At 63.4% G+C, this 20946-nt stretch overlaps 1 protein-coding gene across 2 annotated transcripts in view; it reads right to left on the bottom strand.

Annotated features, from left to right (window-relative positions):
* OSBPL5 (oxysterol binding protein like 5) overlaps positions 1-20084 on the bottom strand; it is a 55155-nt gene extending 35071 nt beyond the window's left edge. Inside the window, exon 1 of one of the 2 annotated variants that reach the window (XM_048217416.2) lies at positions 19888-20084. In XM_048217416.2, the coding sequence (XP_048073373.1) occupies positions 19888-19917 (30 nt within the window). In that variant the 5' untranslated portion in view covers positions 19918-20084. Of the gene's footprint in view, positions 1-16339; positions 16463-19887 lie in introns of those variants that run through there. The other variant, XM_026482939.4, reaches the window with a different exon arrangement.
* Positions 20085-20946: the final 862 nt, after the last annotated feature.

The raw sequence follows: 20946 nt of genomic DNA, 5'->3' as shown, positions 1-20946 counted from the left end.
CCCGGCCCCACATGGGGTCAGACTCCTGGGTCATCCGGTGTGTGGGAGGGCCCCCCGTGGGGTGAGCACATGGCCACCCCTCCAGGCTCTCCTTTCTAACTGGGACAGAATGTCGGCCATCCCCCCAGCGCCAACGATGGCCAGTGGAGGTGAAGCAGAAGGCCCAGTGGGCTCCACCTGCAGGGCCTGCCCCCCCCCCCGGGGGGAGAAGCCACACAGCAAGCCTCAAGTCCCGGGCCCACGTCGGCCGCTGACAGTAGAGGTGGCCCGTGGGGTGGCGGCTCCACTGGGTCTCAAGGCTTTCGGAAAAGAACGAGTCTCCCCCGAGCAGGTGCCTGAGTGTCCTGGGCCGCCATGACAGACGACACACGCTGGGCAGCTGGGCTGCAGTCATAGATTCTCTCCCGGTTCTGGAGGCCGCAGTCCAGACTCCAGGTGTGGGCAGGACCCCGCTCTCCCTGGAGGCTCTGGGGGAGGGTCCTTCCTGCCTCTTCCAGCGCCTGGGGCCCCACGCATGCCTAGGATGCGGCCGGCCGTGTCTCTCCAGCCTCTGCCTCCGAGGTCATGTGGTCCCTCCCTTCTGTGTCTGTCTTAAACCCCCTCTTCTAACTCTTAAAAGTCACTGGATTTAGGGTCCACCAGACAATCCAGGATGACCTCATACCAAGACTTTGGTCCATCTGTAAGTTCCAAATTCCAAGTAAGGTCACATTCACGGGTTCTGGGGTTAGGACTATGACCTATCCTTTGGGGGGATCACCATTCAACTCCCTGCAGAGTTTCAGGGTCACCAGCCCCATGGAGACTTTGGGATGAGGGTGAAGGGGGCTCTCCATGATGCAACCAGCATGGGCAGGTTCGCAGTGCTCCCTTTTGCTTGTAGAAACCCCACCTGGCCCTCGTCCCCTCTGTTTCCGCCTGTGTGGCCCCCTCGCGCTCACCTGGGTTAGGTCAATGACCCACCAGTTCCTCTCACTGCCCCTGAGCACCCTCAGCAGAGCCACCTTTTAGCCCCTCACCCCCTTGACTAACCTCCTCGGGGCTCCATCCCCTGCATGAAGCCCTGGACCCTCCCACCCCCCGCCCCTCCACCAGGAGCCCTAGCAAGCCCAGGAAGGCGTTGGCCATTCTGCCACGCTGGCCTGCTCCTGCACCAGGCCCCCAGAGCCAGGGAGCTTCACTAATCTGTGCCTTCGGTCCCGCCATCTGTGCGGGTGCCTGGGCCAGCGGTGCCGCCCTGCTGCCCACGCCCTCCTCCAGCCTGGCAGCGGCCCACCGCAGCACTCAGCTCGCGGTCACCCTCCATGGAACCTCCCAGTGAGCCAGCACGGTTCCCTGGCTGCCGGGCCTGGCCGTGGCAGGTCGGATCTGGCTCCACCCAGGACCAGCTCGGGACCCCGCGGCTGGGAACGGCCGTGTCCATCGGGGCCCGTGCATCATGGGGTCTGCGCCAGCTGGATGCCAGCTTCTGGCGGCTGACCCCAGACTGCAGTCCTTAGACCCTGCCCAAACCAGCAAGCACCCAGCGTACTGAGAGCAACATGCACATCTTACTGACGAGAACACCGAGGCTGGGGAAGGGAGGGGGCCCAGCACCTTCTGGAATGGGTGCTGGTTCATCACACGCCTTCCCTGTGTCACCGGAGGAAGGTCGTGCCAACCACGGGCGCACCCGGAGGCTCTGGGTGGGCCGAGAGCTATCCAGGCGTCAGCTAGAAAATACGCTCCAAACATGGTCCCTGGCTGCAGCCGCGCCTGTGAACCGGGCCTCCCCGAGAGAGACCGCCCGCCGCCTGGCCCCGGCCATGAGCCCCAGTGCCCCGGCCCCGGGAGCCAGAGAGCTGACTGTCACTTCTCTCTGGACAGTCAGCTGGAGCTCATGGAGGGATGGGAGCCAGGGTGCTCTCTGTGGGAGGGTGGAAAGGGGGTCTTGGGAGCAGACCTGGGGGCCCTTGAGAGTAGGGGTGAGAGAAGATGCAAGGAGAGTATCCAGCCTGGGAGGAGGCCAGGGGCCCCCACGGGCACAGAGGTTGGACCCCGGGGACAGGGCATCGGGCTGGCTCTGGCTGTGTTTCAACACTGCGTTTCCACCGTGCTTTCGGCTACGCCCCTTTGGCAGGACTGCTCAGCTGCTGGTGGGCACCGGCCGTGTGCCCGGGGTTCCTGGGAGCAGGCGGGCTTCTTTTCGGGAGGTGGGATGAGCCTGGGGGCACCTGCAGGGCTCGGGAAATAGCGCCCAGCACAGGGAGCACAGGCCACAAGAGCGTCAGGCCGCGTGGAGCCCCCTCACTGTGGGGCAGGCAGCACCTCTGTTTACTCACCTGCCTCCCGCGCTCCTTCCCGCCACGCTCAGCATGCAGGGACTGGGATTTCAGATGTGGCTCCGCGGAGGACAGAGGGGTCTTGGTGGCACAGCTGTCCCCCCGCCCTATCCCCAGCGATGAACACACAGGTCACACCTCCCCAGGGTGGGGACAGCGCGAGTGGCTGGGCGAGGCTGGGGGACACCAGCAAGGGTTCAGGCCCCAGCCCGGCTCCTGGGGAATCTGCCCACTCACACGACCCCCAGGCTTCAGTTTCCCCACGGCAAATCCAGGCCCCTGGACTTGAGGAGCTCACGTCTTCCTCCCAGCTCCGAAGTGGGAAGAGACCGCAGATCCCAGCAGAGGCGGCTTTCCCACCAACACCACGAGCGACCAGGTGCATGCCTCGCCCAGTCCCAAGGGCACGGGGGGGGGGGGGGGGCGGGTGTCGCCCTGGCTGCGGAGCCCTGGGCACCTGCCCGGGGACGGGGGCTGGGCGGCGGGGGTCCTGAGGGCCCAGCTGAGCCTGACAGAGGCGGGAGCAGGGGTGCTCGGCTGCAGCCCTCAGGCTGGATGTGTCTCGTACTGTGTGTCCCCAGAGGGCCTGGTGTGGCGCTGCCCTGGACCTTGAGCTGCCCAGGGGTGGGGGGGGCTCGTCACAGACGCAGGCTGGCCCACAGTGACAGATTGAGGTCTGCTGGTCAGTGGGAAGCGCTGTGCTTTGGGGACCCCCCCCCCCACCTTGCACCCTGCAGGTCAGCCCAGCGATTGAGCGCTGGCCCAGCTCAGAGGCAGGCGCAGTGGACGGCGGGTGACGGACGGGGGGAGAGAGGAAGGGGTTTGTAAATGTGAGGCAAACCACCACGTGCTCGAATCCTTTAAGCCAGCGATCCGACTTCCGGAGATTTACCATCCGGAATAAAAGCCCGTCTCCCGGTGTCTGCGTAGGGACGTGCTGTGCGGTGTTATTTCCGGAGGGAAAGCGCCACGCACGGGTGGGTGCTGGCAAGTGAGGGAGCGTCGTGCTGAGGACCCTGAACGTGGCCACACAAGGGCCACGGGCTCGGCGTCTGTAACCGGGGCTCGGAAGGCGCCCGGTGTGAGGAGCAGGCCGTGCCACAGCGCCAGGCGGGGCCGCGGTGACAAGGACTATCGCGTCCGTGTGTGTGTAAACCCGTGTGTGACAGGGGCCTCCCCCATCTGCTCGGGCCCCGCGATGAGCGCGTGCGGCTTTACAGTAGGAAAACGCCCCCAGCGCAGCCATCGCCCGGCCGAAAATAAGTAAGGAGAAGTGGAGGCGCTGTATCCTGCGGGGGACGGGGGGACGCGGGGGACGCGGGAGGGGAAGGCCTGGCAGGGGGCCCGAGGGGGCGGGAGGGCCCGGGGCTGGGTGCCGCCTGTTGGGCGCCCGGTGCCCGGCCAGCACTGGCCAAGTAGCAGGTGCCAATGCCTGCTTCCTGGGGGTCGAACCCACCCGGATGTGTATACATTAGGCGCTCAGTATCCACACTGGGCTGACTAGACCACTGACCTCTCTTCTGCCTGAGTGGCCAAGGGGGGGGGCACCAGAGGGGGCAGAGGCTGGGAACCCTGGCCCCAGAAGCACACCGCTCCGGAGGGAGGAGACAGCGCCTGGAGCCCCCCCACCCCCGGGCGTCTTCTGGGAGGGTGGGCTCAACCCCACCGGCAGCTCCTCAAGCTCTCGAGGGGTCATCGGGGCGCTACCTCCAGAACCTTCCCCACTGCCTGTGCTCTGCAGAGCTGGCACACAGCGCCCCAGGTGTGGATGGCCACGGGCCGTCCCGGGAATGGGGCGCAGACCTGGAGGGGAGCCTTGGGGGCCCGTCGCCCTCCCCCGCCTCCCAGGACACAGGCTGGCTCCTCCGGACGCCTCCCTCCCTGACGGTGGTGATAAAGGCAGGTAGCACAAGAAGGACAACATGGGAGTGGGGGAGGACGGGGGAGCACAGAGGGCTATTTTAAACCGCATTCAGGTGGACGAGACACAGCCGCCTCTGGGGTTGGCGTCAGCGGCAGCAGGGTGCCGAGGGGCCTCCGTGGCACTGTCCCCTCTGCTTCTGTGTGCCTGACATTTTCCAAGCTACACAGTGAAAAAGGAGAAGCTGAAAGCTTTCTCTTGAAGGCGTAAAGGGAGAATTTCTTAAAAGGCTTAAAGCAAGAGAAGAAATGAGCACATTCGAGTCCCATCCCCCCCAGGAAGGCTCAGAGTTTCAAAGACTAAAAAGGAGCCAGGCATCTCTGCTGAAAAGGTGACAGCCAGCCGGGCGCAGGCCCCCTACCCTCCCCGAGACAGGAGAGGTGCTGATGATCCTGAGCCCGCAGGACCACGAGGGGGAAGAGGAGGCAGAGGCCACTGCTGAGCGTCCCAGTGGCCTGCCCCTCTGTAGCCAGCAGCCCCCCAAGAGCACGGACTCCCAGCGGCTGGGAACCCAGCCCAGCCAGCGCCCCTGCTCCTCTGCTGCAGAGCCACCGGCAGGACCCCCCAGGCCTTCAGCTTAGCCCCTTTCAGAGGCCCTGGCCCTAATACACGGTCGCTGGGCTGCCCAGGGCAGGTGTGATTCCCAACGGCCCCCCTGCAAGTCATCAGGGCCACCGAGCACCCCTGCCCAGCACACGATGGAGTGCCCCCGAGGCAAGGGCACCCTCCTCTCTCTTCCTTCCTGTCTGATCATCACCTCTCCCTGACCTGACGTGTCCACGGGCAGCCACTGCCCTGGCCAGGTGCCCACAGCGTAGGGTGCGGGCCAGCCTGGTCCTTGGACACTATCCGTGCACTCTGGGGGCCAGGTGCTGGTGCACAAGCGTGCAGGGTCCCCACACTCCCTTCTCTACCCTGAGTGCTCACCGTCCCTTCCCCAGACACGCACACCGCACGCGGACACACACCCTCCGCCAATCAGGAGGGACCCAATCAGCCGCCATGTCCCCGCTAGCCTGGCCTCCCCAGAAGGCACAGCTGCCCCCGTGTTAGTGGTCCAGATCTGGGCAGGAAGGGGCTTCGGGACTACGGGAGTGTGTGTGTGCGTGCGTGTCCGAAACAGCCCCCACCGCAGAGGGGCACCAAGGAGCTGTTCCCAGGGCCCACAGTCCAGGGCCCTGGGGGAGACTGCACTGTTTTCTCCTCTTCTGTTTGGAGGAGGCTCTCTTTGAAGGACGTGCATACCCCCTCCCTCTTGGGGTGAGTGTCCCCTCAGCGGTCACACCCCGTGTTCATCCCCAGCTCAGCTCTGGGCACCCGAGAGGCTCCTTGCCTCTCGTGTGGAAAACAAGGCAACCCCTGGGGTCACACCCAGGATTGCTGGGAAGATGGTGTGGCCACACCTGTGATGTCACCTCCATGTTTCCAGAACCATCCCTCTCCTCTCCACCAGCCTGGTCAGCTGAGCCCAGCTCTTAACTCTCCCTTCTCTGGGTCGCAGCAAGCTCCTGGCTGCTGCCCGCTCTGGCCACCCCATCCTGGGTGCAGAGGGTTGAATGGTGTCCCCCCCCAAAGATACGTCCACATCCTAACCCTGGGACCCGTGATTGTGGCCATTTTTGGAAATAGGATCTTTGCAGATGTGACCAAGTGAAGACGAGGCCACACGGGGAGGGTGGGCCCGATCCAATGACTGGGCTCTTGTATGAGAACAGGACACAGACACAGAAGGGGCCCTGTGGAGACAGGAGGGAGGCTGGAGCCACGTGGCCACCAGCCCAGGGACCCCAGCAGCCTCAGAAGCTGGACGAGGCAGGAAGTTTCCTGTCCTAGAGCCTCCAGAAGGAGAGGGCTCTGCCCACATCTCGGTTTTGGACTCCTGGCTCCGGAACTGGGAGAGACTAAGCTTGTCTGGTTCTGGGCCCCCGCCCAGTGTGTGGTCCTTTGTTACAGCAGCCCCTGGCGGAACACAGGCCCTCAGTTCAAGGTCAAAGCTGTGAGCAGGAACAGCTGGACCAAAGCGGAGTGGGTGCTCCCTTCCTCCACCCCAAGGACGAGGCCGAGGCCCCTCTATCTCTGGACACTATCCAGACTGGAGGAGAGTGACCACTCCACATGGCGGGCAGCTCTGCTTGGACACAACCACCTTCCCTGCTCCCTGTCTGGCACCTGAACAAATCAGCCTCTTGCCCTGCCCCCCGCGAGCAGTGCCTCCCAGCCCTGTGCTGCAGAGACACCGGCCCAGCATACGCCCGGCAGAAAACTGGCCCACGACCCCGTGATGCCAGCCCGTCTCCTGGGGAAGGGGTCTCCAGGCAACGCAGCAACGTCGCGGCCCCGTGGCTGGGGTCACCTCCCGCGGTCCAAGCGGCAGCCTGTCTGTCCCACTCCACCAGCTGCTGGAAGCCCCTGGAATGGGGCCACCGAGGGCCCCCTCTGCCTCCAGAGCCAGACTCCAAATATGCCCATCACCTACGCTCCCCGAAACGTGGGAAGACAGCAGAGGAAGCCGGGGACCGCGGCCGCCCTGCTCCTTGCTGGTCCTGGGCACGGTGTTCCTCTCTTTACATTCCCTTTCCAGCCTCCTGACCATGACAAGGGAGGAGCGTCTGGTCTTTGTCCTGCCGACCTCTGAGTCAGGGAGGCCGGGCGGCCGGGGCGCTGAGCTGCCGCCGCAGACACCCCGCTCCGGGCTCCGGGCAGCCCTGCTCTGTATCACAAGCAATGATGACTTCCTACCACAGCAGCAACTGGAAGGTTCTTTTTAGATACAAATTGGCTTATGTAAAAAGAAGTGAGTGGATCACAGGGCCACGCTTTAAAGTAACAGCACAGGCGGCGGCGGACAGATTAAGCCACTGAAAACCCCCAGAAGCCGCTCAGAGTGTGGGGTCCCAGGCTGGCCGGGCGCCCGTGCTCCCTCCACCCGAGCAGGCCCCGCCTCGGTTTCCCGGGGTCTCAGCCAGAGCGGCCTCTTCTGCCATAAAATAGAACGTAGATACAGAAAACCACACAGGCGATCGGCTCTGTGAGCTTCCCCAGACAAGCACCATACTTGTCACGGGTCAGAACCTGGGGCGGCCGGGATGCCAGTCCCAGGTGGGCCCCGCCTGGACCAACCAGACCCAGCAGGCACGCTGCACCTGTAGGGCCCAAGCTCACGTCCTGCCCGCCTGGAAAGGTTCGCCTTCTACACTCTGTTCTGCAGTCCCCTTGCCCGCTCACAATTCACATGAAGCTGCCGGCATCTGGCCGCAAAGCTCCTGCGCGACCCGGGGCTCTGGGGCTCCCTGGCTGGCGGGGTGGGCAAGGCGTGGACGGCCTGAGCCCTGGCCTCACACTGGAGAACGGCCGCCCCGGGGCCTCTCCCGAGCTTGAACGGAGCACACGGCTGTGCACCACACCAAAGGTCTGTGTCCGGGTGAGCACTGGACACCTGCTCGCTGCTGCTAGAGACCGTGAGGGTCCCCGCTAGACCCCGGCGAAAACGAAGGACGCACAAGGACAGAGCCTCTCAAAGTCAGGACCTCCGTTTGCAGTCTCGCGCTCGCTCACGACGCTCGGGCGAATCGCAGGTGTCTTGCAGCATGCACTCACTCGCGGTCTGCACGCGTTTCTGACAATCTTATTTATCTGGCTGCCTCGCCAAGAGCGGGCTAGAAGCAGAACCAAGCTTTTTTTTTTTTTTTATTAAAGATTTTATTTATTTATTTGACAGAGATAAAGACAGCCAGCGAGAGAGGGAACACAAGCAGGGGGAGTGGGAGAGGAAGAGCAGGCTCCCAGCAGAGGAGCCTGTTGTGGGGCTCGATCCCATAACGCTGGGATCACGCCCTGAGCCGAAGGCAGGCGCTTAACCGCTGTGCCACCCAGGCGCCCCAGAACCAAGCTTTTTAGAGAAGAAAATAACATAACCAACAACTCTCCAACGAGAAGCGTTAAGAAAAGGAATCTGGGGCCATTTAGCAGAGGGGCAGACAGTCCCGGCCGCGTTGTCAGGGGCGGGGGGCATGTGGCGAGGCGGTTCCCATCCCAGCCCGGTGGTCTCGGGCAGGTTTTCTTGCCTCTCCGAGTCCTGGCGTGCCCGTCTATCCAACAGGGATGCTGGTAGGGCTTATGGCATCGGTGTGTCCAAAGGGTTTGAGAGAGCTCATCTCAAACCCTTCAAAAAATGTTAATCCCTAGTAAAAATGAATGGTTGCGGGAAAGGGTTAAATGATTTCTCACACCTAAAGGCTTCCAAGCATCCTGTGGGTGCAACTATTTTGGAAAGATTTCCACTGAATGTGTCCAAAGGTCTGCTGTCTAGCGGGGCAAGCCCCCTCCGGGGAAGGAGTGGGTCCCCGAGGGCAGCCGTGCCCTCTGCCGGGTTACTCTTTCTCCTGCGGGCGGGCGGCCGGGGGCAGCCGAGGCGAGACACTTCCGCTCAGCCCGGGAAGTGACGGATGGCCACGCTGGGGAGAGCAGCGCACTGGAGATAAACAGCGTGTTCCTCGCGCCTTCGAGATTTAAAAATAAACTGAGAAGCAGACACAGTTCAAAATAATGATCGGGTTGGGAGGACAGTCATTTGCCTGCGTGTCTTCCTCCTGCCATTCGTTCCATCGCAGCGTAAACCACCCCCCCACGTGGCCCAGGCTGCCCTCTGGCAGGCGGGGGGAGGACAGGCCGGCAGGGCCCCGCGGCATCTGTCAGTGGTGGCCCTGCGTGGGGAATGCGCCCGATGGACCCGCCCGGCGGCACCAGAGTGATGGACCCACGTCCCCTTTGCCTGAAAGATGTCTTTCCCCCTTTTTTGCTGCACTTGGGGTTCTGGGCAGGGCTCTGCAGAGTAGAGGCCCCACTCACGAAACTCACGTAGTCAGCCCCACGCAGGCACCCCGGACACTGCCCGCTCCTCCTCCCATGTGCTCCGGGCTGTTTTAACAACACCAGCTCCGTGGGCAGCTGAGCTCCTCCCCCTCCTCGGATGGCAGCCCCCATCTGGTGGGATAACAGAGAGGGGGAGGGAACCTGGAAGCCCACCCCCGCCCCCCCGCCCCGGCCCAGAGTTCTAGAGTGCAGGGCAGGAGGGCTGACCCTGGTGCCCCCCCCCACAGGACTCCGCCCCCAGCTGCCGCAGAGAAAGGCCCACTGGGGCATTGTCCACATCCAGCCTGGAGGAAATGCCACGTTTGGTTTCAGAAGGGCAACTGTGGAGAGAGGGGAACACCGTGGTCTGGGGTGTGGCCGTCCCGTGCCCCTCATCGCTGGCCACACCCAGCTGGGCTGCTCGGGTGCGCACCCTCAGACCCCGAGACCCCACTTTGGGCCAGAGCCCCAGAGCAGCGCCCGCCTACGCGCCCAGTGAGACCCAAACACAAAACACACTCCTGGGATAAAGTGGATAAACCGGAAACGGGCCGAACGCCCCTCGACGGGAGGATGGAACTAAACCGTGCCTTCCTTGTACAAAGCAGGGAAGACGCGCAGGGGCTCATCACTCGTGACCGCGCAAACGAGGCTGTTTTTGCAAGTTCTCTGCGACGCCAGAACGATGAGGACTCGGAGCGGATGCGAAGGGGACACCAGCCAGAGAAGCCTGCAGTTGTTTGTGGACCCATCCATATATGGTCACAACAGAAAAACTCGCTGGCAGGTCAGCCAGCCGGGACAGCCTCCGGGGAGCAGGGCCGGTGCGGGCCCCCGCGCGCTGTCAGGGCCCCGCGCTCTGCTCCACTTCCCAGGCCTGAAGCCCGGAGCAAACAGAGACAGACAGGACAACCTGGTCGAGTGGGGGTTGGTTGTATTCCTTTGTGTGGTTCCTGTGTTTAAACATTTCACAAGCATTAGCCATTAATCAAAGTTTTAATTGACGATAAGGAGTCGGTCCCTCCCTGTGCCAAGAGCCCAGCGGCTCGGCAACGCCGGAACCCGCGGAGGGTGGGCCGGCGCTGCCCTTCCCACACGGTTCTCACCACCGTGATGCCTGTTTCACAGATGAGAAAACCAAGGCCTGGAGCTCCTGGGGCTTGCCCAGGGCCCCTCGGCGGGTGACGTATGAGAGGAGGGGCAGGGACGCCCGGCCAGTGTGGACCGCGGAGCCCATGTCCTAACCGGCAGGCGTGGGCACCCACGGAGCCCCCGCGGCAAGTCGGAGCACATTCTGCAGAGACGGTGTCTACAGACCGGGGTGTCCGGCTTAACGGGCTCCAGCTCTCTCCCTGTCTCTGCATAAAACAAAACACCCAAACCAAGCAAACAGAAGCAGGAGCTCACTGACCGGCCAGGGAAAAACAAATGACATCTTCCTAGCGAGTGGGAAGGGGGAGCCGGGGGCTCAGATCGGAGGGGGTCAGGCCAGGAGCAGGAGGCCTGACACATAAGAAGGGAAAGGACAGAGGGGGTGAGGTGGACTCCTGCAAGGTTACCCCGAAGACCACGGGCTCCACAGAGAAGGAGGCAGACCAGGCCTGAGCTTTCCCAAACATCTGGTCCATTGTAGGGCTGGAAGAGCTTTCTGGGCAGGGGAACAGCATATGCCAAGGTGGAGAGGTGCAGGTGACAGGTCCCACCTCCTCCCACCTCTCCACACCTACGGTTCAGCTTTCAGCTTTCGGCTTTAATGCGAAGTCCCAGCTCCCCCTCCCCTCCCCAGCACCCCCACAGTCCTACCATGCAGCTGGCCTTGTGTCAACACTGACCAACACTGGTTCCTAGCCCATGAGCAGCTGGGCCAGAGCCACCAAGGTGTGGCTGACGCTTACCCAACACAGACGTAGGAGACCATCTCCTGCTTTCTCACGGGGCTGCTGTGGCCCACATTTACAGACGGGCAAAGGCAGTTCCAGGAGGTAAAGAGACTGCCTCCCCCAGCACCTGGGGTTAAGAATCCCTGAGCCATATCTTCCTTGGCCAGGCCTCCAAATCCACCATGGGCCCTGACATCATCCACCACTCAGACCCCCGCTCAGCCTCACCCCTACCCTGACACCCCAGGTCCATGCAGGGCACTGGGGACCTGGGTCAAGCATCTCTGTGGCTCCAAATCCAGGCTGTTGAGCCATCTCACCGCCCTGCTCAGCCCAACGCAGCAGCTCCGAGGTTGGGGGGACAGGGATCCAGGGCTCCCGTCCCCCATGCCCCCTCTCCAGGGTTCCCCGGGACAGGGTTATGCTGCTAACCCAGAGACCCCCGAGAGGGCTTTGTTCAGGGGCCATTGCAGAGAGGGGGAAACAGAGTCCCCCAACCCTCAGAGAGCCACTCTGTTCTTTAGGGTCCAAGCAGGAGGTGTGGGGCAGCGCCCCTCCCATCTCCCAGGGTTGGGGTGAGGAGCCCACAACCCCAAGGCCCTGGGGAGGCCATGCTGGCAAGAGCCCCAGACCCCTGGGCATCCCCGAAGACTTCCCCACCTCCAGGGTACAAATGAGAAGAGACTGAAACCCACCCCCACTCCCCGGCGAAGGAGCGGTCTCTCGAAACAGCCGAGGCACAGAAACCCACATTCCACTGACACCGTAAGTAACGGCAGAAGGGCTCTTCCCTGGGCTCTGCCGGGCAGCGCGGGCCCCTGGCGGTAGTTCTCATCCCACAGCGCGGGGACTTCAGGTCTGAGTGCAGCCCGGCCTGTTCCCTGGCCAAGGGCTCTGGATCTGGGGGCCCTCCTGACAAGTGAGGTGGGGTCCGTCCCATAAGGTAGATCTGGCTTTCCCGTTTAGCTGCCCTGCTGCTCCCTGGTCCCCTCGGGCTGCCGTGGCCCAGGAAACCTGATGTGCGGCCCTCTGACAGATTCAGCCCTCTAGGAGGGCAGGGAAATCCCATGGGCGCCCCTCCACGTCCCGTCCCTCCTCCTCAGCGTCAGCTGGCCCTTTAAGTGACCTCCCGGTGCCCACTCACCCCAGGAAGCAGCAGGAGGATGCCACGGCAGGAGTCCTGTGCGCAAGCCACTGTTCCCAGGGTGGCTGAGGCTGAGGGACAAAGGCGCCACCCTGCCTGCCCGCAGGCCTGCGGAGGCCCCGCTCCCTCTTCTCCCTCTGCCTTCCTGGGGACCTGCCTGTCTCCACAGCAGAGCGTGGCCTGTGCCTGGTTTCCAGACTCGCCTGGCCTTAGGGAAGTAACCTGTGGGATGGGGTATTCCCAGATGCCCCCTCACGGTCTCATTAAGCCTCAAAGAACTCCCCATCACGGGGTGGACACTGTTCAGGTGTGGGGCACCTTCCCCGAGTCCTGCGTCCCCGTCAGGATCCGAGGGGGCCTGGGCAGGTCAGTCCACCTCCGGAGTAGGTACTCCTCCCAGGTAAGCACTGTGTGCTCCCCGTTTATTATTCAGGAATGACAGGCGCCTGGGGCAGGGCAGCAAGCAGGGCCTTTTGAACGTGAGCGCATCTGGGGAAAACGGGACGGGACAGAGATGCGGGACCGGCATCGTGCTCAAGACAGTGGCTTCCCTAGACAAGGGCAATCCTACGGCTTCACGGGAGCACAAAGCACCTACTACATGCTAGGCCCTGAGCACACAGTCAGGCAACAAGTACGTGATGACCACACGTGCTAACAGCACTCTCCGTGGTCCTGGCTCTGGGCCGACTGCCTTCTCCGTGTCTCGTCATTCGACGAAACAAACACAGACGGAGGCAATTCGGACATGGGTCAGTGTTGCTAAGAAAACAAAGGGCACCGCATCAGGGACAGAGGGGCTCGGTGACACTTGAGTTGAGGGCTGCATTAGCACCCAGGGCAGAGGGTACAGGGAACGCAAAGTCCCCAGACTAACAAATGCTGGGCCTGGGGCTGGATGTCTGTGCAGGAGCTCGGAGGTGGGGGGAGCTGACAGGCAGGGATCGGGCTGTCCAGGGCCTCGTGGGGCCCGGAAAGGAGTCTGGAATTATTTGGAGATCAGTGAGAATCACGGAAGACTCCAAGTGGGTAGGCTATGTGACGTGATCTATATTTTAAAAATCATGCTGGCTGACAGCTGGAGGGGGACCGGAGGGGCGAGACTGGAGCCTGCTGGGTGGCTGGTGTGGTCTGAGCTGCTGGAGGAGAGCCCAGGACAGAAGAGAGGCCGTCAGGTGGCCTCCGGAGACTAAGGGAACCACTGGCTTGGAGATGTGAGACAAAGGGCCCCTGAGGGTCCTGGAGCCCCTAGAGCCAGCCAACCAGCTCCTGTCCTGAGCAGTGGGGACCGTCTCTCCCTGGCCTGATGGCCTAGATAACGTTGCCAGTTCTTTGGTGGCCCTGGGCCTCCCCAGGGCCAGGCCGGACGGCTCCAAGGCCCTTCCCAGGGATCATCGTGCACCCCCTGCCCCCGCATCTCCTGGATCTGTGCTCCTGGCTGCAGGGATTCCCTCCCTACGGATCCCTGAAGCTCTTGCGGGGTGCCCCACATCTTGGGCCCTCAACATTCCTTGCGCTGGACGGCTTACTCCCCAGCTACCTCGCCAGACAAAGAACTCAAGGCTGGACCCATTGTTCTGCCCCCAGCCCCAGTCCCTGACCGAGCCCTGCTTTTCCGTCGGGTGGGTCCTGACCACACGGCTAGTGCCCACTCCCCTAGGCAGAGACGCCAGGCCAGCGGAAGCCAAATTCACAGCCACCCGCACACGCTCCTGGGGCCCTGGCTCGGAACCACTTGCTCCCAAGTCCAAGTTCCTTGTATTCAACCACCACTGCCCTGCCCTACAGAAGATCCACTGCCTGCTTAGACATCGCCCCAGATGAGCCGCCAGCTCGTGAGGGTCTCTGATCCAGCCCAGGCCGGTGCGACCTCTCGGAGGGCTCATCCTGCGGCTGTAAGTTGTTTCCCAGACCTGTAGGCTTGGTCGGTCACCGGGCAAATCCGGCCTCCAGAGCAGTACCCTGTTCCTTCAGGACGGCCGTGAGCAGCACGAGGACCTCCCGGGGCAGCGCGCAGGGCCACCGCTGGGAAGTCGCAGCACTGTCCTTCTGTACCACCCCAACCCTGCCACTCCCAACAGCCAGGCACCCGACCCAGGGACCCCACGGGGGGAACCACATCTGACAGTTCCTTTCATGTCAGGATGTCTGGGTCCTCCTGTTGCGCACTGTGCAACCCTGTGCTCGGCCCTCTGCAGCCCCCGTCCTGGGGTTCAGGCCTCATCCCTACAACTGGGAGCTGGGTCTGCAGTTTCTCAGCTGTGGCCAGCACACCTGTCGCTGGGACAACAAATGGGAAAGGGGCGGGGCGTGCTTCTGTCACCTTGGGTGAGACCCCTCCACCTGCGTGTGCGTGCTCACGCACTCACACTGGTTCAACCACAGAATCGGCAGAAAGCGCGAGTCCCCAGAACACAGCCGCCGGAGACACACAACAGTCTTCAAACCAGCGGCTCCTCACGGAGGGCTTCTGCCCTCCCCGAGCGAGTGCAGCATGTCAGGTCACTCTCCCGGCTCAGGAAGCTTCCGGGAAGAGAGATTGCAGGACAGACATCGATCCTGGACATTCTCAGCATAGTAAACACCATGCTAAGGGGGAAGGGCTGCAGTCAGCCTTCTGTCAAGAGCCAAAAGCAGAGCTTTGGAGACAACAGATTCCTCGCGACTCCGCACCCTGGGGCCCAGGAAGGAGGAGCTTTCCGTTGGCTTCCAGGACGCCCTGCCCAGGCCTCTGTATAGCCCCCCCCCAACCCAAGACAAGGCGGGTCAGAGGGCCCTCGTCCGGCCCATCTGCTTCGTCACCTTTTCTAAACACAGCCTGGTAAGACACAGCCTGGTAAGACACAGCAGACAGACCCACCAGATGCCTGGCTCCCTGGCACCCGTGGCCCTGCTCCGCACACGTGCGGTAGACAATGGGATCTGCACATCGGGGGCTTGGAGCCGGAAGGATGGGCGTCAGATGCCCCTGAGTTGCATGCTGCTCGCACAGCCAGTCAAGTTCAAGGAGCCACAAGGCCCCTGCAAAACCAAGGAATTGGGGTAAAAACGCGGCCAAAAGACGACTCAGCCTGCTCTTGCTGAGGGCAGGTGTTTGCGCGCTGGGACCTGGACCCACAGCGAACCTCAATCCAAGGACATACACATCTAACCCAGAGGCTGTGCCCACGTCCCTGCTGTGACACCCGGAGCCTTCCCTGGCCTGGGGGCTGTCCCTGGGGACAATCACAGAGGCCTGCCTGTCAAAGGCATTTTGAAGGGGCTCAGGCAGACCGGCAGACACATACCTAAATTCTGGTGTAGACAGAGTAGCAAGTTCATGAAATCCCAAGATGGCAAAAAGGCAGAAATCCAAACCAGCTGCTCCATCCAGCAAGGCCTGGTCTGGCTCAGCTCAAGGATGTGTGGGGGCAGAGAAGCTGACCTCAACGGCCCAGAGGACCTGTCCACATCCCCAGACACTCCAAGCCCCAACTCCAGCTGGCTTCTGACAGCAGACAGCCCACAAGGGGGGAGGGGCAGTGGCTGCCCCTGGGGAGACCAGGTTGGTGAGTGGCCCCCAGGGGCTGACAGCGCCCCCCCCCAACATCCTACCTCCTGAGGATTCTCAGGTGCACAGGACCCTCCCGTAGACTCACATCTGCCGCCCCCCCAACACTTGCTACGACTCTATCTTTAGGGTGTCAGAGCCTAGAGATGTGGCTGTGGGTGGTGGGTGAGGCTGGGGTCCTCCCTCAGCCCAGGCAGCCTCCCACTCTCTGGGCCCAGACACCACCGCCCTCCGAACGAGCCCACGGCAGCGACTGCCAGACGCGGGATGCAGACCTGACCCAGGGTCGGCCGGGCTGGGGGCGCGCACGGCCAAGCCCCCACGCCCCGCTCCTCGAGGCCCCACCAAGCGGGAAGCGGGCTGTGCGCGCCGTTCCCCACGCCCGGGCCCCACCCGCGCCCCGGCCCGCCCGCGCCTGGGACCGGCCCCGCGCCTCTGAGGCTCCCCGCCAGGCCGCTGTCGGGGCGCGCCGGGCTGCGCCCCAGTCCCCGGGCCCCCCGCGGGCCGCGGTTCAGGGCTCCCCGACCCTCGCAACCGGCCTCCGGCCTCCGGCCGCCCGCCGGACGCTCCAGGCCCTCTCGGCCGCGGCCCCGCCGGGCCCCTGCCCGGGCCCTCCAGGCCGCCTCCCCTGCGGTTCCCGGCCCTCCCCGCTCGCCGCGCCCCTGCGCCTACCGTGCCGCGACTCGGTGCCGGCGGGCCGGGCGCGCGGGGCTCAGCTGGCGGCGCGGCCCGGCTGCAGGAAATGCCAGAGGACTGATCCAACCGCGGAGCCCTGGGAGGGAGCGGCGGCAGAGGGAGGAGGGATCCGGGAGAGGAGGGGGCGGGGAGGAGGGAGGGCGCAGGAGGAAGGCGCGAGGGAGGAGCAGGGAGGAGGAAGGAGGGGGCCGTAGGGGGGAGGGGGGAAGGGGGAGGGTTTGGCGGCGGCCACAAAACCCGGGCGGGATCCGCGGGGCTGGAGCTGGGCACAGGGACCCCAGGCTTCCTCTGCACCCCTTCTCCCTGGCTTGGTCTGGTGTGCTGCCACAGGTCAGGCCGCTGGGCAGGGCTGAGGGTGCTGAGCGGGATAGGGTGGGGGCCGCCTGGAAGGGTCCTCCCATTTACAGGGTGCAAGAGAGTGCCTGGTCACAGATGCCTCCAGGCCTCCAGCCCACCTAGCCAGAGTCCAGGCTGCCCCATCTCTCTTCCTGGGCCCCAGAAACTGTCATCAGTTTTCTTCCAGGCACAGAAACCTCCACAACATGAGGAACCCCAGAAACCCGAGCCCTTTGCCTTTGCCGGAGGGTGTGGGGTATGCTAAACAGGACCCTAGGCCACGCCCATGTTTGTAACAGCACCTCCTTCTCGGGACTCTTGCTGGGAACCCACCTCCTGCAGACTTCCTTCTGTGTCCCCCCATCCCTTCTGCTCCCAGAGACCTTTTTAGACCCCGGAGCCCTCTTGTATAGAAAAGACACTCATTCTGCAGGTGGAAGTTGAGGAGGTGAGGGTCTTCCCCAGCCCCTCACCTGTAGGCCCCAAAGTGCTGTGAGCTCCTCGCTGGCCCCAGGGTCTCCCCAGCCCTGGCCCCCCAGGCTGAGGTGCTCTTGGACCTTGGTCTTCAGGATGCCCAGGGCCTTCCGATAGCATCTGTCCCCTGGAGGCCAAGACGAGGTGAACTGGGCCCCTTCCAGGCGTCCCCAGACCAGGCAGGACATGCAAGGGCACAGAGCCTTTTCCACATGGAAACCTTCCCTCAGTCTGTTCCCTCCAAGGGATGGGACTGTCAGCCGAGCCCCAGCCTCCTTTCCCACGCCTGAAGCTCTGGCCCCCAGGTGCATCTGGGCCTTTTCATTCTGTGTTGGGCCAAGAGTGCCCTAAGGGCAGCCGCTTCGCCCGTGGGTCAGGGGGATGCAGCAGGACCACCAGGCAGGACGGCTGCCCTGTGGGGCCCCCTTCAGGCTCTGGGACCGGAGAGGGCACTGGGGGAGACCACTGCCTACCTTGGCTCTGTGGCCAGCAAGCCAGGTGGGAGGCCCGGCCCGAATCCCTTCCCCCAGCCCCAGCACCATGCCCAGCCACTAGAGCCGGTGGTGGCTCCCTGGGGGGGGCCCAGAAACACCAGCCCCGGGGGTTATCAGAGGGGCCGTGGGCTGAGGGGGCACCTTGGCCTGCTCTGAGCTCGTGGCCAGAACAAGCCGGCTCCCACCCCAGTCACCTTGCAAGGCCTTCCGATACAGAACTGCTCAAACAAGACGCTCAGGGCCATAGTGGCCCCCCTGCTGTGCAGCCTGCGGCAAGCGGCACCCCCTTCTGGAGACGGTCTGCTGGTCTGCTCGGGCTGACGGATACCTGCCGAGAGGACACTTCACTCTCCGAAGCCTCTGCACAAAGCTGAGGTATAGTGGCTGGGAGCCCAGCAAATTGCTGGTTGCCGGGCCAGTGCACAGGGGACTGAGGAAGAAAACAAAGTTGGTCTCCCTGGGGCCGAGGTCTCAGGGGCCAACGCAGGGAAAGTTTCCAGTCACCGATGAAGCCAGCTTGATTTCACGACATGAGACTGCTGAGGGCAGACGTCAAAGGGACACCTGGCCAAATACAGGGGTGGGGGTGTGATGCCCCCCCCCCGCAAGATGACAAAGGGAGGGTGGGTCAGTGGGCAGAGTCGGGCTCACGGGGATGGATCAGCAGGTGGCCATATAGCAAGCTAGGAGGGTGCCACCCCGCTGGACACAGCACTGGACTCTTCCAGAAAGTCCCCCTTCCAGTTTCTTGCCTGGTTGTGGATGCAGCATGGTCTAGAAAGCAACTAGTCCCTGGGCAGGTGACCCGTTCCTCTGGGGCTCAGCTTACCCACCTGTCAAATGGAGGTGGTCAGTGCAGAAAACAAGACCGCGGAGGCCCTCAGGGATGAGCAGAGCGGGGCGGGCTAGCTGCCCAGGAGCCGCGGGGGGTGTGGGCAAGGCCCTGAGACGCTCTGCCTTGGTTTCCTCACCTAGAAATGGGGACAGTAGCTTCCCTTCTCCCCCTGCCCGAGCAGCACGCATCCCCAGGGCGGGAAGAGACTTCTGAGCTGAACCCCGGGGAAGGAATGGCTGGCGCTGTCTGTGAACAACAGCAGCTGGCTTTCTACTCTGTTCTGAGTTTAGGATCAGAGAGACCTGCCCATGAGAAGCAAGATCTGTAAACGCGCCTTTGCGAATGTGGACTTCGCTCCTGGGCAAGGAGGGTAGAACTGAAGGTTAAGCCTGATGCAATGCCAGCCTCCCCTCCTGGGGCAGCGTTGGTGATGTCTGGGCACCTCCTGGGTTGTCACAACCCGGTGGGGGGTACTGCTGGCGGCTAGTGGGTGGAGGCCAGGGACGCCGCTAGACGCCCATCGCCACACAGCACCGTGTCCCGGAACGGGAGCAGTCTGGTCCCAGAATCCCTGCTCTGGAGTGAAGAAACGTTTACCTGTAGCGGTCAGGCCTTCGTTCTGGGTGGTTGGCCGGTCCTTGGGGATTGCTCAGCCCCCCAAGACTTCCTTTGACAGACCCCCACCCTTTCTCATGCTGAGGGGCTTTAGACGCATTGACTCAGTTAAACCACCCACCCACCCACCCACCTTATGAGGCAGGCACTGTCGTGATCGGCTCTGTTTGCCAAATGGGGGAAACTGAGGCACAAGGCAGGGACCTAAGTCACCAAGCTCTCACAATGAGTGAGGATTCACTCCCACCCTCTACCCCCTGTTGCCTAGTCAGTCAGGTTCAGGGAGCAACCCTCACAAGCCCCCACCCCTCCCGCTACACCTGGCTGACCCCCTGGTGAGGGCTGGGACAGCCAGACCCCACGGAACACTCCTGGGCCCTTTCAGGGACGGCGCCTGCAGGGAGAGGCCGCCGGGCTCGGCCTCTGCAGGGCCAGGTGCTGGTGGGCCGGGGTCCACAGGGGAGGAGAGCCAGCAGAATCTGCAGCATGATTTCTCCCCATTTCTCGGGTGAGGAGACTGAGGCCCAAGTAGCAAGGGTGTGGGTGGAATCCCCTACTCCTGGCTGGGGCCTGATCCTATGACTCTGGGCAGCCTTGGGGCAAGCTGGAGTTTTGGCCCGGGGAGGTGAGCCTGGGCCCAGTGGCCCTCCCTGCTGCCCGAAGGGCTAGTCCCACTGGGGGCATGGCCTCCAGGACTTGCTGGCCAGTCAGGGACAGCTCTGGAAGCGTCTCCGCTGCGAGACCCTTCACTCCCTAGTCTGTTTCCTTACCTGGGCCCTGGGGCTGAGGTAGCCCCACATGCGGCGTCTCTGTTGAGTCTGGAGCCCGCGTGGTCTCCAGAACACAGCAGTGAATCATAAAACCACCATGCCATTTATCCGTCTATGACCTTGTGCCCGGCACCACGTCCCATCTCCCACATGTGACCCCACTGCATCCCCTGCTCCCCGTAGATGGTAGGTGGGGGTCACATTCTCCCCGAAGCAGGGAGGGAAGGCCACCAGCTCCGGCCAGGCAGCTGGGAACGGGGCGGAGGCAGGGCTAGAGGTCAGGCCCCGCCCACTGGCTGGGGCAGGAGGCAGGCTCTCCCTCTCCACGCCTCCAGACTGGGCGGGACTGGGTGGGACTGGTGTCTGCAGCCTCAGCTCCCCTGTGGAGGGTAGAGCCGGAGGTGGGGCCCTGGGGAGGAGCCGGGAGGCTCCGTGTCCCTGACTCAGCCCTCCCTCTCCCCACGGAGACACTGTACGCTGATGTCTTCACCAGCTGGGTCACCAAGCAGGTGTGCGGGCCGAGCAAGGGCTGTGTTCTGTTTCCTCGGGGAAACCTGGGAAGTCAAACGGCAGAATCTCCCTCCCTCCCTCTGGCAGGCTGGATGGGGGAGCCCTGCCACTGCGCCCAGGCTCGCAGGCCTGCTGCCTGGGTAGCACTCACACGGGCCCTCCCCCTCTCTCCTCTGTCTCTGTCTCTCTTACACCCGGACCCATCCTCCAGGGAGACACATCCGAGCCTGGATTCAGGCAAACACCTGATGCTAATTTCCCACTCTCTTGCTGATCTACCTGGGTGGATGAGAAGGTGCTGTTTATAGGGCACACCCCCGGGGCCAGACTCTGGGGAGGCTGGCATGACGTTAGGGGCTCTTCAGGGGCACGTGGTGCCGAGTGCCAGCAGATGTGCTGATGTGCCCGAGCCTGGACCCCCTCGTGCGTCTGAGTCAGTTCTTGCAGGTGGAAATCCGGGCCAGCAGACGCGTCCTCTGCCCCCCGCGTGGGGTCAGTGCCTGCAGCATCCTCTGGAGTGCTCAGCGTGGAGAAGGGAGCAGGACCACG

Source organism: Ursus arctos, unplaced genomic scaffold (assembly GCF_023065955.2).
Source record: "Ursus arctos isolate Adak ecotype North America unplaced genomic scaffold, UrsArc2.0 scaffold_23, whole genome shotgun sequence".
Classification (NCBI taxonomy): domain Eukaryota; kingdom Metazoa; phylum Chordata; class Mammalia; order Carnivora; family Ursidae; genus Ursus; species Ursus arctos.
The sequence above is the reverse complement of the archived record's forward strand: the minus strand, read 5'-3'. Positions and strand labels throughout refer to the sequence as shown.